Source organism: Podarcis melisellensis (genome assembly GCF_964234715.1).
Source record: "Podarcis melisellensis genome assembly, chromosome: 8".
NCBI classification, from domain to species: Eukaryota; Metazoa; Chordata; class Lepidosauria; order Squamata; family Lacertidae; genus Podarcis; species Podarcis melisellensis.
The window spans coordinates 2423716-2449740 of record NC_138540.1 but is presented as its reverse complement, the minus strand read 5'-3'; the positions used below and the strand labels follow the sequence as shown (position 1 = coordinate 2449740).

At 49.0% G+C, this 26025-nt stretch overlaps 2 protein-coding genes across 2 annotated transcripts in view; one reads left to right on the top strand and one right to left on the bottom strand.

The window, feature by feature from the left end:
• The window catches only part of LOC309375832 (putative CENPB DNA-binding domain-containing protein 1), a gene marked incomplete at its 3' end in the record, with an annotated part of 146563 nt that overhangs the window by 8943 nt on the left and 111595 nt on the right, over nt 1-26025 (bottom strand). The window lies entirely within an intron of this gene.
• Nucleotides 698-14445, top strand: LOC309375555 (E3 ubiquitin-protein ligase MARCHF5-like). Its single transcript, XM_081921376.1, has 6 exons — nt 698-826; nt 3989-4191; nt 10342-10472; nt 11118-11301; nt 12104-12273; nt 13950-14445. Exons 1-6 carry the CDS (start codon nt 789-791, stop codon nt 14118-14120), a joined length of 897 nt encoding a protein of 298 aa, XP_081777502.1. The 5' UTR covers nt 698-788; the 3' UTR covers nt 14121-14445.

Below are 26025 nucleotides of genomic sequence, written 5' to 3'. Positions count from 1 at the left end.
TCCGGCGGGAAGGTAAACGGCGTTTCCGTGCACTTCTCTGGTTCGCCAGAAGCGGCTTAGTCATGCTGGCCACACGACCCAGAAGCTGTATGCCGGTTCCCCCAGCCAGTAAAGCGAGATGAGCGCCGCAACCCCAGAGTCGGCTATGACTGGTCCTAATGGTCAGGGGTCCCTTTACCTTGAATTAGAATTAGAAAAAAGTAATCTTAAATACAATAGCTCTCTCCCTAGAGGGGAAAGCGTGGCCAGGAGTGCTGAGTGCTGCAAGGTCTGCTCTTCAGGTGCTGGAAAAATGAAGGATGCTTTTACCTAGAGGACTGTCCTCTGGCTGTCCTTTTCCAGGAGACCTGGGAAGCCTATTTTGAGGTGACTAGACGGATGCACGAAGCAAAAAGAAAGAACAATGGGGAAGTACTATGCCCCGTGGCCCAGTTTTAAGCCTTCCGGGAGGAGGCTTGGGCTATCCTCGCCAAGGTAAACCCCTGGAGTGCCAAGGCCGAGCGGGGACTTTCCTAGAGAAACTCGGAGGAGCCGCGCGATCCCTGGGCTGCGGGGCTGGGCTGCGATCCTGGCCCCATTCCCTCCCCGGGGAGCGAGTCCCGCCGCCTTCGGCCGGCCTTGGGCGCGTCTCGGGTTGCTCCTGCGAGCGGCCAGGCGGCCTTCCGGCAGGTGAAGCTCCTCCTGGCGAGCGGAGAAGAGCCGGGCGCGGCCAGAGGCGGAGGCCAGCAGGAGCGGAAGCCGGGCCAGGCCTCGCCGCGCGGGCCGCATCTCCGGGCTGACGGCGGGCGATGGCAGACGCGGCGGCCCCCGGGGAAGCCTCGGAGAGGTAGGCTGGGCTGGGCGCGCCAGGCCGGCGGGGGGGGGGGGCTCGTGCCGATGGCCGCCCCTTCTCCCCCCCCCCGCCTCAGCCCCTGGGTGTTGGGGGGCATCTTGGATGTCCAGCCCCTCTTGCCTTCGGGCGCGAAGGTGGCGGCGCGGCGGGCTGCGGCTTCCGAAGCCCAAGAGGCTGGGCGGCTGCTTCGGGTTTCGTTTCCCGAGAGCCGAAAGGGGCCTTGCTCTCTCCTCCGCCTCCGCTTCGCCGCAGCCCCGGGAAGCCGGCTGGGCCGAGAGAGGGGCTGCTCCAAGGGCCCCTTCGGTGGGCTTCGGCCCCCGGCAGCCGCGGGCGCTTCTTGGGCGGAAAGGGCTCGCTCTTCTTGCCTCGGCTGAAACTGAAATTTAAACTCCCAATTTTCTTTAAAGCCTCGCAGCGCTTTTTTGTCCGGAAAGACAGAATGAGCGTCTCTAGAGCAAATCGTAGGACAGCCTTTCCCAAGTTTCTCTCCCAACTGCCACCGCATGAGTGTTGTAGTCCAAAACATCTGGAGGGCGCCAGGTTGGGGAAGGCTCTTTTAGGGAAACCGGTTAGCCTCTCTCTAGCCGGTTTTCCACACATTTAGAAAAACCGGCTTGATTGTCTGTATTTATATTAATAAAAGGTAATGCTGCCCTCTGATAGATACCAAATGTGGCTTACAATAAAATAAAATAAAATAAATGAAAAGAAACAGAATAAATAAAAGACTAGAGTAATTAAACAGTAGGGTGTAAGAGCCACATCAAAGCAATCCTATGTTAAATCTAAATTGGTGAAATGAAATGCCCTTTGCCCTTCCGCTGCCTGGTGCTGAGGCAAGACATCAGCAAGCTTCCCATCCCAGAAAATGTTGTCAGTTGAGCACCTCTTATATCAAAGGTGTCTGAAGTCCCCCAGTCTCACTCAGGAAAAGCAGCAGAAATCCAGATCGATAAGGGTTGTCTCCATTGTGAGTTCTGCTCCGAGTAAACACATTGCAACCAATGGCCGTGAATCCACTGATTTCAGTGGGTCCAAGATGAACTAGCATGGCATACAACCCTTCAGCTGTAACCCTTTATTATACAGATGTTGCCATGGATGATGGGAGTTGTAGTCCAGCAACATCTTGAGGCCTACCGTTTCCCCATCCCTGCTATAAACATACCTGGGCTGGAGGAAATCCCAGGTATGTCGGAGCAGAAATGCATAGGATCGTGGGGTTGATGGCCAAGCTGTGGGGAACGAGTCTTGTGAGCTATCATTTCAAGGTGACTGAGAACAAGGAGCCACAAATCAGGAAGTCCCACATTTAGATCTTGCGTACTCCTATATTTGCTCCTGTTCTTTCATCTTTCATGCTTTCATCTGCAGTATTACATTACAGGGCCGCTAGAAGCCTTATCAAAGCACTTTACACACTAAAACTCTGTGTGCTGTAACTGGGACACGCTGGGTGTGCCGACCTGCACTACACCTGTGCCTCAGGCATGTCTCAGGACCTGTTTTCAGCGCTAGTGCAGAAGGATTACCGTGGCTGATGGTATAGTCTTGGAAACCACTGGGGAACCAACAGGGACCACAGGCTCCTGCCCAAGCTGTGGTCAGAGGGAGACATTCCTGAACGATGTGAAAAGCATCCTGTAGGCCAAGTACCTGCTGGACTCTGGGAAGTCCTTTTTGTCTTCCCATGGCTTTCCTTTTAGAGCAGGGATGGGTCCCAATGCGTCTCCTGATCTGACCCCCTGGCCTCTTCCCAGGCCCCGGCCATTTCTTCTTGATGCTCACCTTTCTCCATCCTGTGTCCTGCTCTCAAGCTGCTCAGCTGAGCCCTTGAAAACAGCTCTGCAGTGGAAACTGGGTGTTTCTGTGTGGCTGAGCCCTGTCCCCAAACTACCCAAGGAGGAAGAATGTGGGTTGTGGGCTGTGCACGGAGAGGGCATGTCTGTGCCCATGTGCTTGTGGTATGGATGGTGCCTGTCCACTACTGATAGGCAGCCCCGGCCCGGCCCACCCACTTCTCCCAGGGAAATAAAAGTCGGGGGGAAGGTTGAGCCTGGAAAACACAGCCTGGCCTGCCCTGTATTCCAGTGGTTCTCAAGCTCTTTTCTCTGGGCCAGACTTTCAGAATAAAAACACGCTCACACTGCACCAATTCTTTTATTGATAAGAAATATATTGGGGGGGGGGGGAGCAACTCCTGGCAGTGCTTGATTTATAACATAGAAGACATCCACTTTATAATACTGTATGATCCAGAAATTATAAAATAGTGCAGCTACATAAGAGCACAAATCATTCCCAAAGTAGAATTATAAGCACCTTAAGGTACCTTAAGTATGTATAGAAACTGAATGAGAGGTGAGAGTTGTTTGATGCTCTTGCTCTCATATCTACCCATATTCATTTACAGTGGTACCTCTGGTTATGTACTTAATTTGTTCTGGAGGTCTGTTCTTAACCTGAAACTGTTCTTAACCTGAAGAACCACTTTAGCTAATGGGGCCTCCTGCTGCCGCCGTGCGATTTCTGTTCTCATCCTGAAGCAAAGTTCTTAACCCAAGGTATTATTTCTGGGTTAGCGGAGTCTGTAACCTGAAGTGGATGTAACTGGAAGCGTATGTAACCCGAAGTACCACTCTGTGTGTGTGTGTGTGTGTGTGTGTGTGCGCACTACGTTGCACTAATAGTATCCTATACTATTCTGAAATGTTTAAATTTTCTTTGTTCTTGAATCTTCCTGCCACACTTGCCAAACCTGCCACACCCTTTCAGAGCCACTGATTTACACACAAGCAATGGCGGCAGTTACATCAATATATGGCAAGACTGGCTTCTACTGGTTTAACCACGGGGCATTGCAACTTTCTTATCTCTGTGGCTACAACAGTTATAACAATCTCTTGCTTACATGCTCACATGGTACTCTTGCAAAGACAACCTTCATCTTCCAGCTCTCATTTACTTGTAACACAGATTTCAACTTTTTAAAATTATTTAATTCCTTTATAATTTTATCCTCCTTCCATACTACCTCAATCCTATCACATATCAGTCTTATGATTTACGGAGTTTAAAACCTTACCTTGCCCAGCTTCTTAGGTACCTTCAAACTGGTTGAACAAGTGACAGCTATGCTCTCTCCCCCCCCCCCAGGCACTGCTGGGTCTGTTTTGGCACAGAGAGCGATGACCGCTCAGCTGAGTGGGTCTGCCCCTGCCGCTGCAAAGGCTCCACCAAATGGATCCACCAGGCCTGCCTCCAGCGGTGGCTGGATGAGAAGCAGAAAGGCAACAGCACAGGCAGTGTGAGCTGCCCACAGTGTGGAACGGAGTATCGCATTGTCTTCCCCAAACTAGGTGAGTTGTAGGGGTGGCCTGGCTAGCCCCATTCCCTGGTGTGGCTAGATTGAGTCCCTAGCAAAGTTGTGGAGCTGCCCAGCAAAGCCAGGTTCAAGGCAAGGTGTGTTTAAGCAGCAGGTGAGCTGTCCAGCCAAGGATTTCCACTGGGCTAGGGGACACACAGTACTCTTTCTGAAGTACTGTATTTTTCACTCTATAAGATGCACCAGACCACAAGACGCACCTAGTTTTTGGAGGAGGAAAACAAGGGGAAAAAATATTCTGAATCTCAGAAGCCAGAACAGCAAGAGGGATCACTGCGCAGTGAAAGTAGCAATCCCTCTTGCTGTTCTGGCTTCTGGGATAGCTGCGCAGCCTGCATTCGCTCCATAAGACGCACACACATTTCCCCTTACTTTTTAGAAGGGAAAAAGTGAGTCTTATAGAGCAAAAAATACGGTAGTTTGCCCACCCTTGGTCCCCACCCTGCGATCAGCTCTCACCTGTGGCTCCTAGCAGGCAACAGCAGCCACACCCTAGGAATGGCTTCCACTGGCTGGCTAACCCAGGTGAGGGGAGCCAATGGGTCTCAAATCCTTGAGGCCAAATGGATTGCTCTGCTTTCCTTTGGACCACATCAGCAAGGCCAAGAGAGGGTCTTGTCGTGTTCAGCCACAGCAGGCGCTGTGATGCTACAATGGTTGACTTTGCCTCTGGAAGCACATTTCATTTTCTTTTGAGAGAGATGGATGCCAACAACAAAACAGCCAGGCAGCAACATAGCAGTTGTGTAGCTGTTCCTACAGCCTTCCTGGAGTGTCAGCAGGGTCCTGATCCAAAGGTGCACATCCAGTTATTGAGCCCAGTGATGGAAGGCCTTGTTGTACTGCCAAATACATACATTCTGGCATTTAGTTTGGCCATCAGCTTGGCCTTGCTACTTCCTGTGTTCCTGGGATCTTGGGGGTAATAAGCACAGATTACAGCAACAGCCAACATTTTTCCGCCTTCGCCGCATCAAGCAGTTGGTCCCTTACCTTTCCTGACCTGACCTGACCACAGTGATCCATGCGACAGTCACCTCCAGGCTTGACTACTGTAATTTGCTCTACGCGGGGCTGCCCTTGAAGCTGTCCCAGAAACTCCAGCGGGTGCAGAATGCTGCAGCGAGGCTCCTCACGGGGTCTCTGCCATGGGAGCATATTCACCCAGTGCTTTTCAAGCTGCACTGGCTCCCGGTGGAGTACAGGGTCAGATTTAAGGTGCTGCTTTTGACCTTTAAAGCCCTTCACGGCCTAGGACCCTCGTACCTTCGGGACCGCCTCTCCTGGTATGCCCCACGGAGGACCTTAAGGTCCACATATAGCAACACCCTAGAGGTCCCAGGCCCTAAGGAAATTAGATTAGCCTCAACCAGAGCCAGGGCCTTTTCAACACTGGCTCCGGCCTGGTGGAACAGGGCCCTGCGGGATCTGATTTCTTTCCGCAGAGCCTGTAAGACAGAGTTGTTCCACCTGGCCTTTGGCTTAGAATCAGTTTGATTCCCTCCCCCTCTTTCTATTTCCTTTCTCCTCCTGTGAAGATGCTGCATCCTAATGTTTTAATGTTCTATTTTAATCTTTTTAAATTGTATTTTAATCAATTTGTTTTTATTATTGGTTGTTAGCCGCCCTGAGCCCGGTCTTGGCTGGGGAGAGCAGGGTATAAATAAAAATATTATTATTATTATTATTATTATTATTATTATTAATAATAATAAATTTTATTTATATCCTGCCCTCTCCAGCCGAAGCTGGGCTCAGGGCGGCTAACAACATTCAAATAAACCAACATTCTAAAAACATTTCATTATAAAAATTAATTAAATCAAATTGATGGCAACCATTAAGCAAAATTCTGTGCAGATTGCCAGAGGAGGGAGTCAGGCTGCGCCCTGACCAAAGGCCTGGTGGAACAGCTCTGTCTTGAGCTGTCTTAAGCTAATAAAGGAAGGTCTTTGGTTGGTGAGCATCCAGGCCCCTTCTGCAGACTTCCTGGGTAGGGGTGGTCTTGGAGGTCCTGGGAGAAAGAAGTCTCACCTGTTTCCAAGCCCAAGCTGGGAGCATGAGTAAAACTCTGGCAGACTGGTTTTTTGCTCACTCTTCCTCTGGCAGCCGATTGCTGCTGTCAGAAAGGGAGCAATGCAGTGGTGGTCAATGGCAACTTCCTTGCCATGCACTTAGGCACACACAGTCTTCTTTGTGGATGGGGGTATGCAAAATATTTAGAGATCCCTCTCCTACCCATAGCAGAAGCGGTTCCTTCAAATCACGTTCTTGATCATTACATTTATATTCCACCTTTCCTCCAAGGAGCTCTCCATTTTATCCTCAGAACAACCCTGTGAGGTAGGTTAGGCTGAGAGAGGGCGGCAGGGCTGGTTAAGGGTTGCAGCTCCTGAGCCCTGGTCTCCCTGGTCCCAGCATCTCTGTGTGGCTCTGCTTTGGCTTCCCCTTCCCTGCGCAAATGCACACACACACCTTTTCTAAAATTGTACTAGAATACAAGCCACCATTACACAAAAACGAGCCACTTATCTTCTAAGTAGTATCATTGCCTGGAAAATAAAAAACAATGTTGTGTTACTTTTGGGGAGGAATTTGCAGAATTTGTTGGAGACCAGCCTTAAGCTTGAGAGAGAGAATAATGCTGGACGTGAATGAAGCAGGAGGGCACCCCGGCTCCCCATGTGGGCTGGGGCTGTTGGAGGTGGGGTCCAGTGACTGGAGGGCTCCAGGTTCCCCATCCCTGAGCTAAGGGCTGCTTGGCTGGATCAGATCCAAAGTCCATGTGCTTCAGCACTCCGATCTCCCACCCCAGCCAGCCACCTGCCCAAGGGAAACTTACAGACAATGTTGGTGGGCCTTTGCCAACCTGGTGCCCTCCAAATAGTAAGAATAACAATTTCAGTAATTTGATTAGGGAGTTCCAGAGTGTGGGTGCCGCCACACTTACAAATGCAGAACAGGCATCCTACGGCACCTGTAACACCACGCAGAGCGCATGGCGGCAATCCAACCTTAAATTAACCACTGCATGAATGACTGACCGAGCCTTCCTGATCCAGGAACAGTCAAAGCTGCCATACCTGTCGCAGCTGGTAAAAGGTGCTACTAGCACCTGAGGCTACTTTGGGTTCCAGGGACAAAGTTGGACTCAGAAGCACCCCCAGACTGTGAACCTGCTCCTTCAGAGGAAGTGCAGCCCCTCCAGGATAGGGAACTGCCCCAATTCTCAGACATGGGTGCCAGCCAGCCAACCAACCAACCAACCAACCAACCACAGTGCCTTTGTCTTGGCAGGATTCAAGCTCAGCATGTTTTTCCTCCTCCATCTCACCCCTGTGTCCAGGCCAGGGACTGCTTGGCCTCTCCCAGTTCAGATGCTATGGAGAAATTGAGCTGAGCATCCTCAGCATACTCATGGTGTCTTATCCCAAAACTCCTGATGACCACTCCCAGCACCTTCCTATAGATATTAAATAGCACTGGAGATGAGATGGTGCCCTGTGACGTAGCCACCAGGGGACTGAGAAGCATTCCCCTAACGCCACTCTCTGGACTCAGTCCAGGAGGCGGGACCAAAACCACTGCAGCACAAAATTCCCTGGGGCCGGTCCAGGAGGATAACATGGTCAGTGTCATTAAAAGCCAAAACGAGATCAAGATGCAGGAGCAGAGTCATAGTTTAATAATGTTGGGCTGCTTTGGAGAGTTAGCACACAGCTTGGAAGCAGGCCACTTCTGAATACTTGTCGTATGAGCACCCTTGGCTGGTAAAGCAATCAGAGTGAGACTTCTAAATGTGGAAAATGAGAAAGCGTATAGAATTATAGGGGAAACGTATTGGATAGGAAAGAGCTCCTATTCTAGCTAGTTGTGAATCCAAAGGAGCCGTCCTTGTCCCTTGATCTCTGCAGCAGAGAGACAGTAGGAGGTTGTCCCCTCTCCTTTTCTGCTCCAGAAGGAAGCGGGAGAGGAAGCTTGAAGTTAGGTCAGCAACCCTAAGAATCAGTCTAACCTCAGAAGGAAGGCCAGCACAGGTGCAGAGGACAGTGAGAAAGTTTAAGAAGCTTGGAGGTCTACTTTCTCCCCATGCAAATGTGGTCAGCATTAATGCAAGCTGAGTTGCATCCCAACACTTCCAAGAAATAAAACAGCTCGCTTGATCCCATAGACCAGCAGTGGGGAACAGCCAATGGGTCAGCCAAATGAGACCCCTGCCAGACTTCCCCAATGGACCCAGTTGGTTGGTTTGCACAAATCACACCCACATTGTGTGGCATCAGTTGCAGGACAGGTAATGGTGTCATGTATTGTACTCAGTAGTGATCCAGAGCAGAATCTTTAAGATAGGGTTAGCAGAGTAAAAACTTTAACATGTTGCAGGATTCCAAAAGAATAGGCCAGAGGCAATTTCATTTCATCCAGCAGAGCTTTGCTGCTACTGAAGGCAAGTGAGCATAATGGTCACAAATCCAATACATTCAGGATTGGCACTGTCCATAAGAAATCTGGTTGAAGGGGACTTAACTTAAACTTACAAGAACTTATAACAAGTCTAAACCTTAACACTAAGCACACTGTGCACAGAACATCACAGCAGAAGGAAAAGAGATAGAAAGAGAAAGTGAAGCCCAGGTCCCTTCCGGTCTCTTATTATAGTCAGCATGACCTTGACAGAAAAGATAACAGAACCAGTTTAGGCCAGTTGTACTCAGCTTCCCTGAAGGAATAGCCCAAACATCATTAACCTCCTGCTTGTTTCTTTCACACAGAGAAACTTCCAGAACCCTCTTGAATTATTTAGGCAAGATCTCTACACATCATACACACAATACTTTCTGTACTAAGAAATGTAAACTCACAAAAGGCACATCTGCAAGAAGTGCCAGATTCAGGCCTGTTTGAATTTAGCACCTTTCCCTGTTGCAGTGTTTTCTGAAGGGATCTGATGCACTCAAGAGCTCCCCATCACTAATGGGTGTATCCAGCCCTTTCCAAAAGCAACACGATGTGCCAAATTCAAGCGGTGCCGAAAGCAAAGCCATGGCTGCAAAGGAACAATTGGGAGCACACCCCCTGTCACAGACAGGCATTTTATGATGAGGCCTCATCCATAGCATACATGGAAAGCACTATGATACCACTTTAAACTGTCATGGCTTTCCCCAGAGAATTCTGGGAGCTGTAGTTAAGGGTACCAAGACTTGTTAGGTGTTTCTTATTCCCCTCACAGAGCTACAATTCCCAGAGTTCCTAATGAAGAGGGATTGATTAGGACAACTCTCAGCACCCTTAACAAACTACAGCTCCCAAAATTATTTGGGGGAAGCTATGACTGTTTAAGGGATGCAGGTGGCGCTGTGGGTTAAACCACAGAGCCTAGGACTTGCCAATCAGAAGGTTGGCGGTTCGAATCCCCGCGACAGGGTGAGCTCCCGTTGCTCGGTCCATGCTCCTGCCAACCTAGCAGTTCGAAAGCACATCAAAGTGCAAGTAGATAAATAGGTACCGCTCCGGTGGGAAGGTAAATGGCGTTTCCATGCACTGCTCTGGTTCGCCAGAAGTGGCTTAGTCCTGCTGGCCACATGACCCGGAAGCTGTATGCCGGCTCCCTCGGCCAATAAAGTGAGATGAGTGCCGCAACCCCAGAGTTGGTCACGACTGGACCTAATTGTCAGGGGTCCCTTTACCTTTATCTTTACCTATGACCGTTTTAAGTAGTATCATAGTGCTTAAAATGTATGGCAGAAACCTAAAGTAGTCTAATATGTTATGAGCTAGTTTTAATAAAGTAAGTTAGATTTTAAGAAAAAAATTAAAAAGGAACAATCACTTACCATTTGTTGGTTACTCAACTCATTCGGGCTCATTGGCAGGAACTTTGAGAAACCAGGAGCAGAAGGGGCCAGAATACCAAGGAAGCGGATAGACCCCCTTCCTGTTCCCTTTTCCTTCTCACTTGTGAGAGGACTTGGGATTTCACCCCTCTTTCAATGGAATCTCAGTGGCTGAGGGATGCGACACCTCTGAAGGGGCCTGAATGCCTAGGCCATGATCCTGGTGGCTGTTGAGAGCCCAAGCTGAGTGCCTGCAACACTAAGTTTCTGCTGTCCTTCCTTTGTAGGACCCTTGGTGTATTTCTTGCAACAAGTGGACCAAATTTTATCCAAAGTGAGCCCCTTCGCTGCAGCTGGCATTGTCGTGGGGACACTCTACTGGTCGGCTGTGACGTATGGAGCTGTCACTGTCATGCAGGTAAAGCAAAGGGGTGCAGGGAAAGAATGAATCAGATGGCCTTCAGCTCAGTCAGTAGCTTTGAAAGTCACTTGGAAATTTTATTATAATCGAGCAGTGGAGAAAATTTGTGAAATAAAATCATATGCAAGAAAGCTTAATGAGGCTGCACGGTTTAATCAGAATTGACAAAGGTTATGACTGATTAATCAGTGGGATAAAAAGGGGGTGCATTCACACTATGATACCACCTTAAACAATCATGGTTTCCTGCAAAGAATTCTGGGAACTGTCAGTTGTTAAGAGTTGTTAGGAGACCCCTGTTCCCAGAGCTACCATTCCCAGCATGGTTAAACAGTCAGTTCCTCTTCACATGTAACTCTGTCCACTTTGGAGCTCTGTGAGAGAAATTGTGGGTGTGTGCGCCCTAACAACTCTCAGCACCCTTAACAAACTAAAACTTCCAGAATTCTTTGGGGGAAGCAATGACTCTTTAATGTGATATCATAGTACTTCAGACGGTGCTGTGCTAGGAATCTGAAGCTATCCAGTAAGAATCTGACCATTTGGGTTATGGGAATGGAGTTTTATTCTCCTCGCTGATGAAGGCAGAAGCCACCCGGCTCGCCCCACTGCATTGCTGATCAGTCTCTTCTCCTTTGGCAGGTTGTTGGTCATAAAAAGGGCCTGGATGTGATGGAGCGGGCAGACCCCCTTTTCTTGCTCATGGGGCTCCCCACCATCCCTGTCATGCTAGTGCTGGGCAAGATGATCCGCTGGGAAGACTACGTGCTGCGGGTGTGGCGGAAATACTCCAGCAAGCTCCAAGCCCTGCAGGCCTTGGTGCCAGGTGAGTGCCACCCTCCGCTCACCCCTCCTGGCCTGGGCTTTGGCCGGGAGACCAGCATGAGGCAGGCTTCCCCTGGACTCTGCATTTGGAAGGAAAGGTGGGCCAACCAAAATTTATGGTATGCGGATGAATCCCTCCTACAAAACAGTGGCAATTGGCAGCACCCTAGGACAGCTTGTCTAACTTGGTGCCGCTGCCCTCCCACTGTTTTTGACTACAATTCCCATTGGCCTCAGCCAGCTGGTGGGAATTGTAGTCAGAAGCAGTGGGAGGGCACCAGGTTGGACAAAGCTGAACTATTCATGGAATTCACAAGAATATGGATTTCTCACAGCCATCCTACTTCCGGACTAGTTACTGGGCAGAGCACAGCTCTGCATCTGGGGCAGCAGGACAAAAAAGCAGATCCCCCATTCCTTGTCCTTTTGGTAAGCCAAGAGCCCACCTGTATACATAGCTTTGCCAGTGGGAGTTGAATGGCATCTGGAGTTATGGACTATTCTGCTTGGCAACAGCAGCACACACAACAAGTAACTGCAATTGCCATGAGCTGCAGCATGACCTGATCCCTCTAATCCATGTGCATTTGGCCAGGATGCAGTGGAAGGAAGGGCAGAGGCAAGGCATGCTCCTCCATTGTGCAGAATAATAGTAATCAACAACAGCAACAAATTTGCACCAAGCAAAGTTTGCTGTCTGTCCAAATCATGCTAAATATTTTTTATTCTGCAGCTGTTCTTATTTTTATTAAACAGATTTTTAGGTCTCACCATGTTTTTCCTAATCTCTCTTGCATCCTCAGGGATCAGCCGCCCTGTTCTGCACATCCCTCTCGCCGAGTCGCGCTACCAGAGTGACCACCTCTCCATCTCGCGCACGCTGTGCGGGGCCCTGGTCTTCCCCACCATTGCCAACCTAGTTGGCAGAGTCACCTTCCGCAGGGTGAACTCCAGCCTCCAGCGTACCATCCTGGTGAGTGGAGAGACTGGGGAAGGAACTCTGGAGTCAACTGGGTGCAATACTTGGGTCAGAATTCAAGTATTTGAAGGGATCACTCCCATTCTTGGTTCGACGTAGCATCCCTGCCACAGCACCCTAATGCTGCTAGCCATGGTGGCAAGGCTGGGACAGCCCTCGGGTGAGCTGGCACAGCACATAGTTCATATGCAGAAGGTTTGGTGCACTGGCACCTCTGGGTAAAAGGATCTCAAACAGCCAGGCTGGGAAGGACCTTTCTTGGAGATGATGCCCATTGGATGAGACTCAGCTTCTCCAACCTGGTGCCCTCCAGAAGTTTTGGACTACAACTCCTACCAGCCTGGCGCCATATGGCTGTGCTGGTTGTGGCTGGTGAAAGTTGCAGTTCAGTCCATCAGGAAGGCATGCAGCCGCCAAGGTGCTGGGCCAGATGGACTGATGGACCTGTTTGTGGGATGCTCTCGCCAAGGAGGCTTGCCTGGCACTTTCATTGCATATCTTTCAGCACCAGGCAAGAACATGCCTCTTCTCCCAGGCCTTTGGCCAATTGAACAATATACAGTGTTTTAAACTGTGTGGGGTTATTGCTTTGTTTATTATTATGTTATCCATGTGTTTTTATACTGTGATCTTCGGATGGAGGGTGGTATATAAATTTAATAAGTAACAATAATGGTCTGACTCGAAAGAAGGAGCTCCACATTTCCACTTTTCTTTCTGGATTTATATCCTGCCTCTCCATCATTTAGGTCTTCCCTCTTTTTTAGGTGGCTTGAAAACATATGTTAGCACAGTTGTTTTCAGTCTGAGGGGGCAGGAGGAGGCCTCCATACTGCAGAACCTGGAGGAAGCCTGTAGATCCCTTTTGTCTTAAGCCAGGAGTCACCAATTTGTGTCCCCCAGATAATTTTGGAGAGACACCAGCTCCTATCATCCCCAACCACTGGCTATGGGGCTGGGGCTGGTGGGAGCTGGAGTCTCACAGCACTGGGAGGGCACCATGTTGGCTGTTACAGAAGGCCAGTCCCCTCTGGTATCCCCCTCAGGTGATGCTTCTGCTGCCTCAGTGGGAGAGAGGGCTCCTTCCTACAGCGCCACTGAAAGTGCTCGATCCTAGGCTTCCACCTGGTAGGCTCTCACCTGGTAGGCTGCCTCCATGGCAGAGATGGGCAAGGGGGCTCATTGCACCCTCTCAGCATGGAAGACCAGATGCACCTGGCACCTTCCACCTCGGAACTCTCTCCATTCAAGCTGGTCATTATAAGAACCACAATTTTACTTTAAGAATTGGCCCCCGTGTTTTTTTTTTCTTCTTCCCTCCCTGGCCCTTTTTTCTTTTGTGCTGTGCCTTTTAGATTGTAAGCCTGTGGGGAAAGGGCCGTTTTGTTTTAACTGATTGATTTAACCTTGGAGTCTTCTGGCCGAAGAGCCGTGTCTAAATGTTCTAAAGGAAAAGGAAATCCTGGACTGGAGCAGATAATGATGATCTGGCTGCTTCCCTCTGTCAATCAGACTCCTCTCAGGAAGGGGCTTGAGGGAACTGCTCTCTCCTCCCTCCCATACCGAGTGGTGGTTCACATGGACCTGCCTCTCCAATGCTCAGAAGGCAAAAGAGGTGGTTTGAGGCTCTTAACTTCACCTACCCCTCCTTTTCTCTGTTTCCCTGCCAGGGGGGCATTGCTTTTGTGGCCCTGAAGGGAGCCCTGAAGGTCTACTTTCGCCAGCAGCAGTACCTGATCCAAGCCAACCGGCGCATCCTCAACTTTGTGGAGAAAGGGGACATGGAAAGGAACTCCACTCAGCTCGATGAGGACAGCGGCAGTGAAGCAGGGCTCAGCTAGGGCAGGAAAGGCACCCATGCACGCTCAAGAGACACACACACCGCTCCAAAGCTCCTCAAAAGAAACTGGATTCCTCTCTGGGATGGATTTTAGGCCAGTCGACTCCGCTCCCAAGAGGAAGCACTCTGGGCTTTGCTGCTGTGGTTTGCGGAGAGGGCAAGGTGCTCCATTTAGGCCGGACTGGGCGAAGTCTGCTTCTTCTTAAGCTGGTGGTTTATCGGCAGTCTGGCTCTTTGACTCTCTTCTGCCTGGTTGCTCCCCTTGCACGGGGCTGTGCTCTGATCTCTTTGTAAACCAGGAGTTAAATAAAGGAGTCAAGCTGTAAGTGTCCTCTTTGTGACCATGGAGAATTGCTACTGCTGCTTCACTTGGTTTACTGAAGAACAATGCAGAGGTTTGCTTGTTTCTTATCCCAGCCTTCCCCAACCCAGTGTCCTCCTGGTGCTACAGGGCTACAACCCCCCTCGGACTCAGCTGGCGCAGCCAGTGGGTCAGGGCGGCGGGACATGGGGGTCCAGCAGCATCTGGAAGGCTGCAGCTTCTCCCGACCCCCGTCCTGAGGCAGCTTGGTATGGGGAAAAGGCTAGCCAGTCTCCTGCCAGGGGTGCAAAGAGATGGTGCAGCTCAGGTCTTTTTGGAAATGCAACTCTCTGATTATGAAATCCTCTCTCCTCCCCACCCCCAGTCCAGCCAACTTGGCCCAGTCCCAGCTCCATCAGCCCTCATGAGAGTTGTCATCCAGAATGTCTGTCCAATACTCCACACATGCAGCTCTGCTGGCGCAGGGGGACTCCCTCTTCCTCTCCTCCCCCTGTGCACCCCCAAATCTGCTCTGAAGGGCCCTCCTGCACAAGCCCTTCTAGGCCTTGGAGGGAAGCAAGTTCTTATTGGTGCCAAGCTAAAAAGTATTTCAGGATCAGACCCTGGGCTAGCAAGTGCTGCCTCTCAGCCTAGAATGATTGATGCACAGAACCTGGAGTTGGCAGTTACAATGCCCAGCCCATCCTCAAAGGACAATGCCCACTGCTGAACTGGAGCAAGCGCTGCTGCATTTTCTCCAGTTTGACATTTTCCCCGATTAAGCACAAAATAGCAGGTTTTGTGGGGGGAGCGGCAGGGCCATGCCTAGAAGGCAAGTGGGAAACGGCTTGGGCTCTTGCCAGGCCTGGGGCAAGGGGGGGACGAGTCCAGAGACTAAGGAGGAGGAAGCTGACTGGCAACTCCCCCAGGCTGCTAGTAATAAAAGGAAGTGGAGGCTAAGCAAGGGGTGGGTGGGGCAGGGTCCCATTTGCCCTCTGTAAAAGTGGCCCCAGCAGCCCATAGCAGCAGCTGGCTTTGGCACTGCATACGACACCCCCATGGAATCCAACTGTTTACAGAAGGGAAAGGTCCCCCACCCCACGTTATCAGCTGATATCTATTCACAAATTAAGAGAAAGCAGGCAGGCAGCCCAGCATTACAAACTCCAGCCCTAGAGATGGTCTAGTCAATTGTCACAGAAGGCCAGATCTTCCACCTTTTGTTCTTGGGACTAGACCAGAGGAGGCCCAAAGCTTTTTTTTAATGGCATACCATTAAGGAGCCACTATGGTCTTCCCCACCCAGAATTCCTTGAGAAGAAGGATTGGCTGTTATTTGCGGGGGCAGAGAGAGGGGCTTCTAACAGTTCTCAGCTCCCTTAACTTAACAGGTTGGCGGGAGTCTTTGGGAGCAGCTAATACTGTTTAAAGTGGCACCATAGCGCTTTGAATGCATGGTGTGAGGGTGGTCTTTGAGCCAATCAGGGTGTCTCAGCCTGGCCAACCTTGCAGGGTTGTTTTGAAGATAAAACAGGGAGGGCACAGAACCATGTACACCACCTTGAACTCCTTGGGTGGAAAGGTGGGATATAAATGCCATATAAATAACTGCCAGTTTTTTCATCTTGCTAAGAGTCGCAACCTGGTGCCTCCCAGATGTTTTGGTCTCTGGCTCCCATCAGCCCCAGCCAGCATGTTATGTCATTCACGAAGACGATGCAAGATTATTGGGGGGGGGGGTGTTGTTTGGACAGGATGAGAAAGAAGTGTCCATCAGGGTGGTGCAGAAGCTCAGTGGTAGAGGTTTTCTTACAATCAAACAGTATATAAATTTTGTTAAATGAATAAGACAGCAAGATAGTTGAATTAATGATGAGGGTTATGGACAGCCAAGCTGCTTCACTGAGAATAACAGCCCATGGCATAGAACCCAGGGTCATGGGAGAACCTCCAACTTTTGCCTGCTGAACTCATCCACCCTTTAATTAAAAAATAGTAAGAGTGCATTCCTACTTGGCCACAAGGTGGTACTGGTGGCCTAAGGAATGACACCTAAGGTTTCTCTCCCACATTTCCAAATAATTGGGTTTAAGGGTGCTGCCGGAAAGGTGTTTATTGTGGGATTGGTGCTCCTCACGCATACAGGTTTTTCATAGCATCCACATGGTATTGTGGGCATCAAAATGCCAGCCTGCATTCTAATCCCCGCCCCATTTAATCCAATATACATTTTCCACTGAAAATCCAATAAGGTTTTTTTTATAAAAACAAAAACCAAACCTGTTGCCCTTGTCATATTAAGCTCCTAACTGGAAGCACATTAAGTTATGTTACCCAGCCAACAGAACAAGTAAAGTAAAGGTAAAGGAACCCCTGACTGTTAGGTCCAGTCGCGGACAACTCTGGGGTTGAGGCGCTCATCTCGCTTTACTGGCCGAGGGAGCCAGTGTACAGCTTCCGGGTAATGTGGGTCATGACTAAGCTGCTTCTGGCGAACCAGAGCAAGGCATGGAAACGCTGTTTACCTTCCCGCCAGAGTGGTACCTATTTATCTACTTGCACTTTGACATGCTTTCAAACTGCTAGATTGGCAGGAGAAGGGACCGAGCGGGACCGAGCAATGGGAGCTCACCCCGTTGCGGGAATTCGAACCGCCAACCTTCCGATTGGCAAGTCCTAGGCTCTGTGGTTTAGGGCTTTTAGAGCTTTTGAGCTACACAGAGTTCTTCTTATCCAGTGGAGTGGAATTGGTAGCTTGGGGGGGTGGGCAGGATTATGGATACAATTTTCATTAGGATTGCCTGACTATATTAACCTAAGGTCCATTGAGTCTAGCATTCTTCCAGACAGATATTTTGTGATGGGCTCATATTTTGGAATGCCCTGCCCAAGGAAATGTGTATTGGCATTTAGGAAAACCCTGAATTCTGGTGGCTTTATGATAGTTACAGTCAACTGTTTTCTCTGCTACACTTGCTTTAAAACTCTTTATTGGTTTATCTTAAATCTTGGGGCTTTAATTTTTTTCCTGAAGTGTTGAAATTCACCTCTGCATTAACTCATCATTGGCAAACCCTCTGTGAAGGGGAGCCTGACTGCTGCATCCGACTCTCATACCTGCCTTCTGACCAGGAAACGTGGAACAGCAACCAGCCATTTATGGGGTGGGGGGTGTTGTTCAATTCAGCTCCCGTCTTCCCTGACCATTGGTCATGCTGGCTGGGGCTGATGGGAGCCGGAGTTGAACAATATCTGGAGGACATACATTTCCCCACCCCCGGTCTAAGGGGATTGGGTGGCCCGGCTTGCAATGCCTCTCCCCCAGTAGCCCCCCCCATTCCATCTCCTCGTTTGTGCTTGATTTAGATGCTTCCAGCAGTGCAACCCACATTGGGCACCCTAGTTCCGCATGGTTGCTAAGTGACAAGTCCCTGTGATCTGGCTCAGCACTGAATCATTTCCCCCACCCTGGGGCCCACCATTCTATACACATATCCACCAGCCCACCCCCACCCCAGTCCTCCGCAGCATCCTTTTTTAACATCATTTCTTGGTTCCTTTTCCTTCCCTGCTGCCCATTTATTTCAAGGCGGCTGCCACAGGAGAATGCCCTTGAGGGATTGTCCCCATAGGAAGGGATGCTCTGGGTTTTCTGCCTTGAGCACTGAAATGTCACTGGCCACCCCCAGCTCCCGCACCTGTGAAAAGCTGGCAAGGGAGGCACAAAATTGGCAAGTGGAGGGAGAGGAGGGAGGGGCTGCTCTTGATTTAACTTGGCCTTTGGAGGCCAAGAGAGCGGAGCAGTAAAGTGAATTATGCCACCTTGGTCCACTGGAGTAGGAGAGATCTGAGAGGTGCCTTCACACGCCTTGGAAAGAGCTGTTTTGTTTTCATTAGCTGGGAAGGGACACACACAGACAGACAGACAGACATGGAGGTGGAAGCTGTTCCAAATAAACCAGAGCCAGACTCCTTTACTCTGCACCCTTTGCAGATCTATTTAAAAAACTGTAAGCTCCTCAAGTGCGGAGAACTATATTTTTCACTTATGCTATTCTATAATGCAGAATTTGCCAAAATATCAGGGATTTGAATCATGCTATTCCACCCCCCTGAATTAGAACTGGACACACATTTCTCCCTTGCACCTGAGAAGGCTTTTGAGTGTGAAAGCATCAGCATTGCTCTGTGTTTCTGTGTGAGTCACTATTCTGAGTATTTTCGCTGTTTGGAAGGAGCCCAGGGCATCTAGAGGCACAGTGGGTGGCTAGCTGAGTGGGGAGAGCACTTACTTCAGACTTTGCTGGGCCTCTAATTGTTTAGTTTGTGTATTTCTTATGCACATGAGCAGTTCTCATGTGCAGCAAATCTCTCTCCCCACCACCTACCTGCCTGCCTGCCTGCCTGCCTGCCTGCTTGCACTTACAGGCTCCCCTTCACTCTGTCATCTCATGGTGGGGTTTACAGGATTATATAGTGCTAAGTTCTGCTGGAGAATGTTTGTTGTTGCCCAAAAGGATGCATAAGTAGGACGCTTTGCTGCACTATAGATGGTGTGATCTATTGCGCATAGAGTTTCTGCTAGCACACCTGATGCATTGGAGTCCTCTGGAGAGCAATATAAAAAGTCACCCATCCCAAAATAGATCACCTGACATCCATAGAATCATAGAACTGCAGAGTTGGACGGCACCCTAAGGCGATCCTTTCCAACCCTACAATTCTCTAATTCAAGGGTAGGCAAACTAAGGCTCAGGGGCCGGATCAGGCCCCATTGCCTTCTCAATCCGGCCCACGGATGGTCTGGGAATCAACATGTTTTTACATGAGTAGAATGTGTCCTTTTATTTAAAATGCATCTCTGGGTTATTTGTGGGGCTTAGGAATCCATTCATTCCCCCCAAAAAAATATAGTCCGCCCCCCCAAGGTCTGAGGGACAGTGGACCAGCCCCTGCTGAAAAAGTTTGCTGACCCCTGCTCTAATTCCTCCACATGACCCGTTCACTCAGAATTCCTCCTGATTTGCTTGCACAAAGCTTACATGGTGCTTGGAGTATGTTCTTTTGTGAACAAGTTATGCATCTCCCAATTAATAATTTATTCATCCCACTCCTTTCTGTGCATTTCCTTGTCACTTTCCTAACTGCAAAAAAGTCCTTTAAAAATAAAAAAGTGCATTTGTTGCATCAGGGTGACAGCAAGCTTTAATCTGTTGCAATTGGAAAAACCTAAATTTCTGGAATGCAGAGCTACAAAATAGCAACAATCTGGAGGAGGCACCCTAGGACAGCTTTGTCCAACCTGGCGCCCTCCCGCTGTTTTTGTCTACAATTCCCATCAGCCTCAGCACAGCTCCTTGGGTCCAGGGGAAGGTGTCTGTGAGGGTCTTGGCTCTGGTTCCACAGACCAGCTTCCCATTCAGGAGTCCCTGGCCACCAGCTTCAGGCTCGGAGACAGAAAACTAGTCCAGCTCCTCAGCCCTCAGGCGATGCTGAGCCTCCCACTTGGTGTCCTTGTCTGTGCTGGTTTCTGGGGTCATAAGAAGGAACCTTTTACAATGCTTACTCAGCAGTAAGTTCATTCAAAAAAATGTCCATGTTTTCCTCACCTTTCTCCCTTTAATTAGTAAACTTCTGCCTGCCCCATTCCTTTAAAACAGCTTCTATCCCCGTGATTATTTTCTCCCTATTAATATGCATATCCATGACATTCCTGAATTGTTCATTACTTAGGGGCTTCAGTTATTGATTTCCTCTTTCCAATTGTTCAATAATTCAGTTTAGCTTCACGTTTATGAGAGCAATTCTGCAATTGCAGGGGTCTCCAGGCTAAAAGGGTGGAAAGTTCACCTGGCGCCTTCATTATACACCTTTAGGCACCAGGTAAAAATGTCATTTTCAACCAGGCCTTTGGTTGACCTGATTTACATCCTTTACCCTTTTAAAATGTGGCTCTTTTTGGGGGGGGGGTTATTGGGTTATTGTTTTTACTTTTATTTTATACATTGTGATATTTTATGTGAACTGTCCTGAGACCTCCAAGTATAGGGTGGTATATAAATTCTAATAATAATAATAATAATAATAATAATAAATGTTTTAGATAAATAGCATTTTAATAACTATCTCCTGGGGGCAACAGGAAGTAATTAAGGGGCGATCCAAGTGGGGACAGGAAGGAACTCAGTAAAGGGCAGGAGTTATTTGAAAAGAAAGGAGCAAGAGGAACAATATTGTTATGAGCTGGAGTTGTTATGTATGCTAAGACCCTTCTAACCAGCAAATGTTAAAATATAAGGCAGGCTGTCTTCCTGATGAGGTGATGGCCTGTGTGATGGCCCATTAAGGGGAACAAAGGAAAGGGGTTCTGTGGGAGATGACAAATTGGTGGGGTGGGGGTGGGGGTGGGGGCCTCCCTCAACTCACAGATAGTTAGAAGGAAAAAGGTAGAATTGAAAAGAAGCGATCTGGAGATCCCCTCCATTGCAGGCTCAGGTTGTATATCTGCGTAAATAAACGCATGATAAATATATCATGAAGATGCCACAGCCTCTGCTGTGCCTCTTTCCAATAGGAAACATGAACCCTGGGGAAGTGCCTGGAACCCCTGAACTCTGACACCACTCAGCGATTGGGGTGGCAGGCAACAATATTAAGGAAGGGACAATAGCTTCCAAAAGCCTCTACAATGTTTTGCCAGTCCATGCGGGACAGGATGCCACTGCAGCCACATTTTAAGATCAATAAAATAAATAAATAATCACAAATTATATTTTTTAAAAGACAGAGGAACAACATGGAAAACACCAAATGCAATGGGATGTCAGTGAGGTTGCCAGGATTATCTGTAAAAACTGAATGAACAAAGGATAGAAGCTCCAGAGAAAAAGGAGCAGGGATGGAAGCAAACAGACAGAAAGAAGACAAACAGTGCCAGGACCACTGTCAATCTCTCCCTTGTTGCTCCAGCCAGCCCTCCAGGCAGGCCATCATGCAGTGCCAAGGACCCGAGTTCCCTGCAAATCTGGGATCCCAGATGCCCTCCTACAGGAATGTTCTAAAAAAGCATGGGCAATCTGCAAAAAAGCAGGGGGCCAGATGGCTTCTATCTGCAGCTTGTTTTTTCCAGGGCAAGCTCAAAATAAATAAATCTCTACACCTAAGATATAGCTGATGCTAATGAATTCTGGGGGTGGGGGTGGGGCTGTGTTGGTCTGTAGTAGCGAAATAACAAAAGTGTGTCCTGACCCCTTAAAAACTAGCAGATCCATTCTGGCAGAGGGTTTCATGGACCAACGCCAACTCCCCCCCCCCCGAACTCTCAGTTGGCATGAGGAGCACTTGGCTGTGCAATATTCCTGTTCAAAACCGGCACTGGCCAAGGAGTGTTACAGACTCTTTGGCCACTTGCATTTCAGGGCCTTCCTGTTCAGCCTCCTATCCACTGACCCACTTTGCAAATCTAACATTTATGAAAGGTGTCAATTTTTCATCAGCTTCAGCAACGTGTTTGATTTGTGAAGTGCATTAAATTAGTCACCAGCCTTGCAAATCGGTCCATGTAAGTTATTCGCCCACCATACCAGGCTGTTTGTGGCACATCAAGCAGGCTTTTTTAAAAAAAGGGGGGGGGGAATCACATTCTCATCCAGTTCACAAAAACATCCCTACCTTTTCCCCTGGAAGCAATTCTTACTTTCTGCAGGTAAAGAGGGAAGTGGCTGCAGCGTTTCCAGCTTGCTTGGAGCTGAGTAACTAGAGTGGTGCTGGACTCGCAGGGCACCTGAGCTGCTGCATCCTTCTCAGGGAACCTCCAGCGGGAGGCCAGCTGAGAAGGATGCAACAGCTCAGGACCCCCTGCGAGTCCAGCCCTGTTTTTGTGGGTCTTGCAAAGCGATGCTGGACTCACAGGGCACCAAGTGCGCCCTCAGAGCCGGCCGGCCAGTAATGTCATCTCCCCCCGCCCTCAAGATCTAGTTTAAAGCTCTCTGGATCAGGTCTGGGAGACTCTTAGCAAACATATTCTTGCCAGCCGCTGTGAGGTGCAGCCCATCTCTTGCCAGAAGTCCTTCTTCAAGGAAGCAGAAAACATGACTGAAGAAGCCAAACCCTTATTATTATTCATAATAATGATAATAATGATAATGATAATGATAATGATAATAATTGTATTGTTTATATGCTGGCCATTTGACTAGGCTGTCCCATTCACTCTGGGCAGCTCCCAACAAAATATTAAAAACACAATAAAACAACCATTAAAAACTTCCCTTTACAGGAAGTCAGTGTAGAAAATACAGGGCTAGATAGATAATAAGAGCATAAGTTAGATTCCTGTGTTGAGCTCTCTCTCTCTCTCTCTGTGTGTGTGTGTGTGAGTGTGTGTGTGTGTGTGAGAGAGAGAGAGAGAGAGAGAGGGTGAGAGAGAGAGAAAGAAATTTCTATCAGCTTAAAAAAAATGTTCCTGCAAGTCCAGGTTTCCAAAAGCAACCAGAAATGACTTGGCACTTGCTAGGTGTCTGATTGAACAAAGCACATTGAACAAAGCTTGGGGTACCAGACATGTAACAAATAGGAGCTTTGGAGGTGACTGAGCAGAGCCAGAGCAAAAGATTTTGCCCCCTGTGGGGAAAAGACAAGATGGTGCTCCCACCATGGCAAGTACAAGAACTGACCAGGCTAGCAGCGGTGCCTGCCCTGTGAACCACCCCCATCAAATGTCAAGGAGATACTGCACAACTTTTAAAAGACATCTGAAGGCAGCCCTACATAGGGAAAGTTTTTTAAAAATGTTTTATTATATTTGTATGTGTGTTGGAAGCAGCTCAAAGTGGCTGGAGCCCCCCGCCAGATGGGCCGGGTATAAATTTTTAAATGATGGTGGTGGTGATGAGGATGTTGGTGACAGAGGAATAGGACGTCCCTATTTTCATCATAGAAATGTTGGAGGGTATGGTATATAACACATCTTCCTATTAAACCAGAGCCAAAACAGAGAAGGGGGCAAGGCTGTGGAGATCATCGATCCAATCTGGCTAGGGTGCTTTGAAAACTACATGAATAATTTTAATGAGACAAATAAAGGAATGAAGAGGAAATAAATCCAGAGTGACTCATTCCATCAAAGGGAGAAAACACACCAATTTCCCTCAATTAAGAGGATGAAAAACTCTTACATGCTAAATCAGCCAATTCATGACGTCTCCACCTAATGAATCTGACTCGTATTTGGTTGTTTTGCTCATGGTTGGGGATGAAATTGTTGTTTCATGTTGCAGATGCATTAACATTTTTTATTCCAACACAGCAGCACTTTCCTCTCTGGCACACAACCCTGTTATACAGCCCGTATTTATCCTAAATGAGCAACATGCCACCCAGCTCACAGGGCTACTGTGTGTGCTCTGAACATACAGGGATGTGCAGCAGTTCTTGGTCCCCGCACTGCAACATATGACGTCCAGCTCTATTGTATTTGGTTTGGGGTTGGAAGCCATAGGCTGCTTTTGGTTTTAGATGAGGCTCTTCTGCACAGGAGGGTCAAAAGTTCACAGGAAGGTAGAAAATACACAGGAGGGTAAAAGGTTCAGCCTAGGAATCCAGCAATAAAAGAGAAACATAACCAGGGCTCAGCTGGCTGAAACACTGGGAGGAGGAGTGAAAAAGCTGTAAAAAAGTCAAGCTGCGCAATAGGGTAATTAGAGAAGTTGAAGAGCTGCAAGGAAGAGAAAGGGCTGGAACACTTTAAGAGAGCTGGAACACGGGAAAGTGTTGAAGAGCACAGTTGGGAAACTGTGGCAGAAAGGAGTGAGGAGAAGGTTGCAGAGGGACCCAGAATAAGTTGAATTGAGAGGTGCAAAGCGTTTTAACTGTTAGCTTAGTTAGGGAAACAGTCTGGACTAGGTCTGGCTGAATAATTTCTCTACAAAAACTGAAGGCTGAAAGAGCAATGTGGAGCTGTTTGCAAAAGGGCTTTCAAACAGTCCCACACTGCACTTTGAAGCAGCACCCAGCAGGACTGAAGTCTCCACGCATCATTTGGTGAGTGGAAAGTTCACTCCTGCTCTCTGCAAAGGACTAAGCAGGATTTAAAACACTCATCAAACGTGTGCTGCAAAATCCTTCTGCTTTGGCTGTGGGGAATTGGCATGAGCAGCCAGCAGAGACTCGAACTTCTCAACCTGGTCCATCTCCTGATGTCACCCATGAGAGTGTGGTTTGGGGAAAAGACTGGACCACAAGCTGGAGATTCCCCTCTGCTCATGGAGACCTTTTCTCCTGTGACAGAGCCTTCTGTGAGCTCATTGGGCTCCAGTCACCTTCACTCCTTAGACCCAGAGGGGGGAAGGGAGAGAATTTGGGATCAAGACAGGGCAAAGGCATTCCTGAGGTGGGGCTCTCCTAGCTGTCTTGGCACCCATAGAGGTTCTTCCAGGTCTTCAGTTGCAGTGAAGTTCTCTGAAGCCTCTTGCTCCAAAGAGGTCTCTCCAAGGTCTGGGTTGGATCGCATCCTGACCGCACTGGACCTGTTGCCACCCACTGAGTGGCAGCTCACCCACTATAACTGGGATGGAGAACCTGGGTCCTGCCATATCCTCTTGGACTCCTGCTCTCATCAGCCCCAGCCAATACGGCCAGTGGGCAGGGGGGTGGGCAGGGCCAGCTCAGGATGTTTTGCCGCTTGAGGCAAAACAGAAAAGCCACCTCCCACCTCCTCCTCCTCCTCTGCAGCCTCCCCTCCACTGCTGCCATTGCCTCCTTTATACCCCTCAGCCCCCACTGTGCCCAGGCTGGTGGGGGAGTAAAAAGAGGCATCACGCCTCTCAGAGGCCTCTCTTGCCACTCTCAGTCCAGCTTATTAAAATTTGCCTTCCCTCAAAGTTGGTCACATTTTATTGATAAGCCAAAGCTTTATTTGCTGCATCTATTAATTAAGCCTAGCCGCCTTTATGCTATAGATGTTAATGAGGAGTAGCATCAAATTCTCGCTTATACTTCAACCCTCTGCTTTCCCTTCTCAAACTAGCAGAGGCCACTTCCTCCTTTTTTAACAAAATAAATAAATGAGAACTTCTTTTGGCTTCCTATCAACATTCTGCTTGCTCTTTCTCCCACATTCCAGGGGGTCCCTTGAATGCCGCCACCCCACCCCCACCCCCGGCCACTGCAGAAACCCCCCAGGTCTATAGCAGGGAAGGCATTTCCTGGACAAGCTGCATCCTTCACCTGCCGGGCTTCCCCTAGTTCACAGAATGGCAGGAAGTTCCATTGACATCACTGGCTCCATGCCAGTCAGGTGCCTGGAGATTCCATCCCCATTTATTCCCCCCCCCCCCACTTACCCTCCCTGGTCCCTGAGAGCTTCAGTGCTTAGGCAAAGCCAGTTTTCTCGGTCTGAGGCTCCCATGGCCGTCTTTCAACTGGACTGGCTGCCTGTCTGCTGCTGGGCCAAGTCCAGTGTTCTTGCACTTGTGTACAAAGCCCTGAATAACTTAGGCCCAGAATATCTTATGGTCTGCCCTACCCTCTAGACTCAAAGTCTCTAGACTGGAACCCTGGGCGTGGGCAGTGATGATTAGTGGTTCCCTGTGGATAGAGGCCTCAC

Bases quoted from the DNA above. Each gene is read 5' to 3' on its own strand.
- LOC309375555 (XM_081921376.1), top strand. From the start codon at position 789: ATGGCAGACGCGGCGGCCCCCGGGGAAGCCTCGGAGAG. The intron at 11,302-12,103 runs GTGAGTGCCACC...TTGCATCCTCAG, and splicing joins CCTGCAGGCCTTGGTGCCAG to GGATCAGCCGCCCTGTTCTG. The intron at 12,274-13,949 runs GTGAGTGGAGAG...TTTCCCTGCCAG, and splicing joins GCCTCCAGCGTACCATCCTG to GGGGGCATTGCTTTTGTGGC.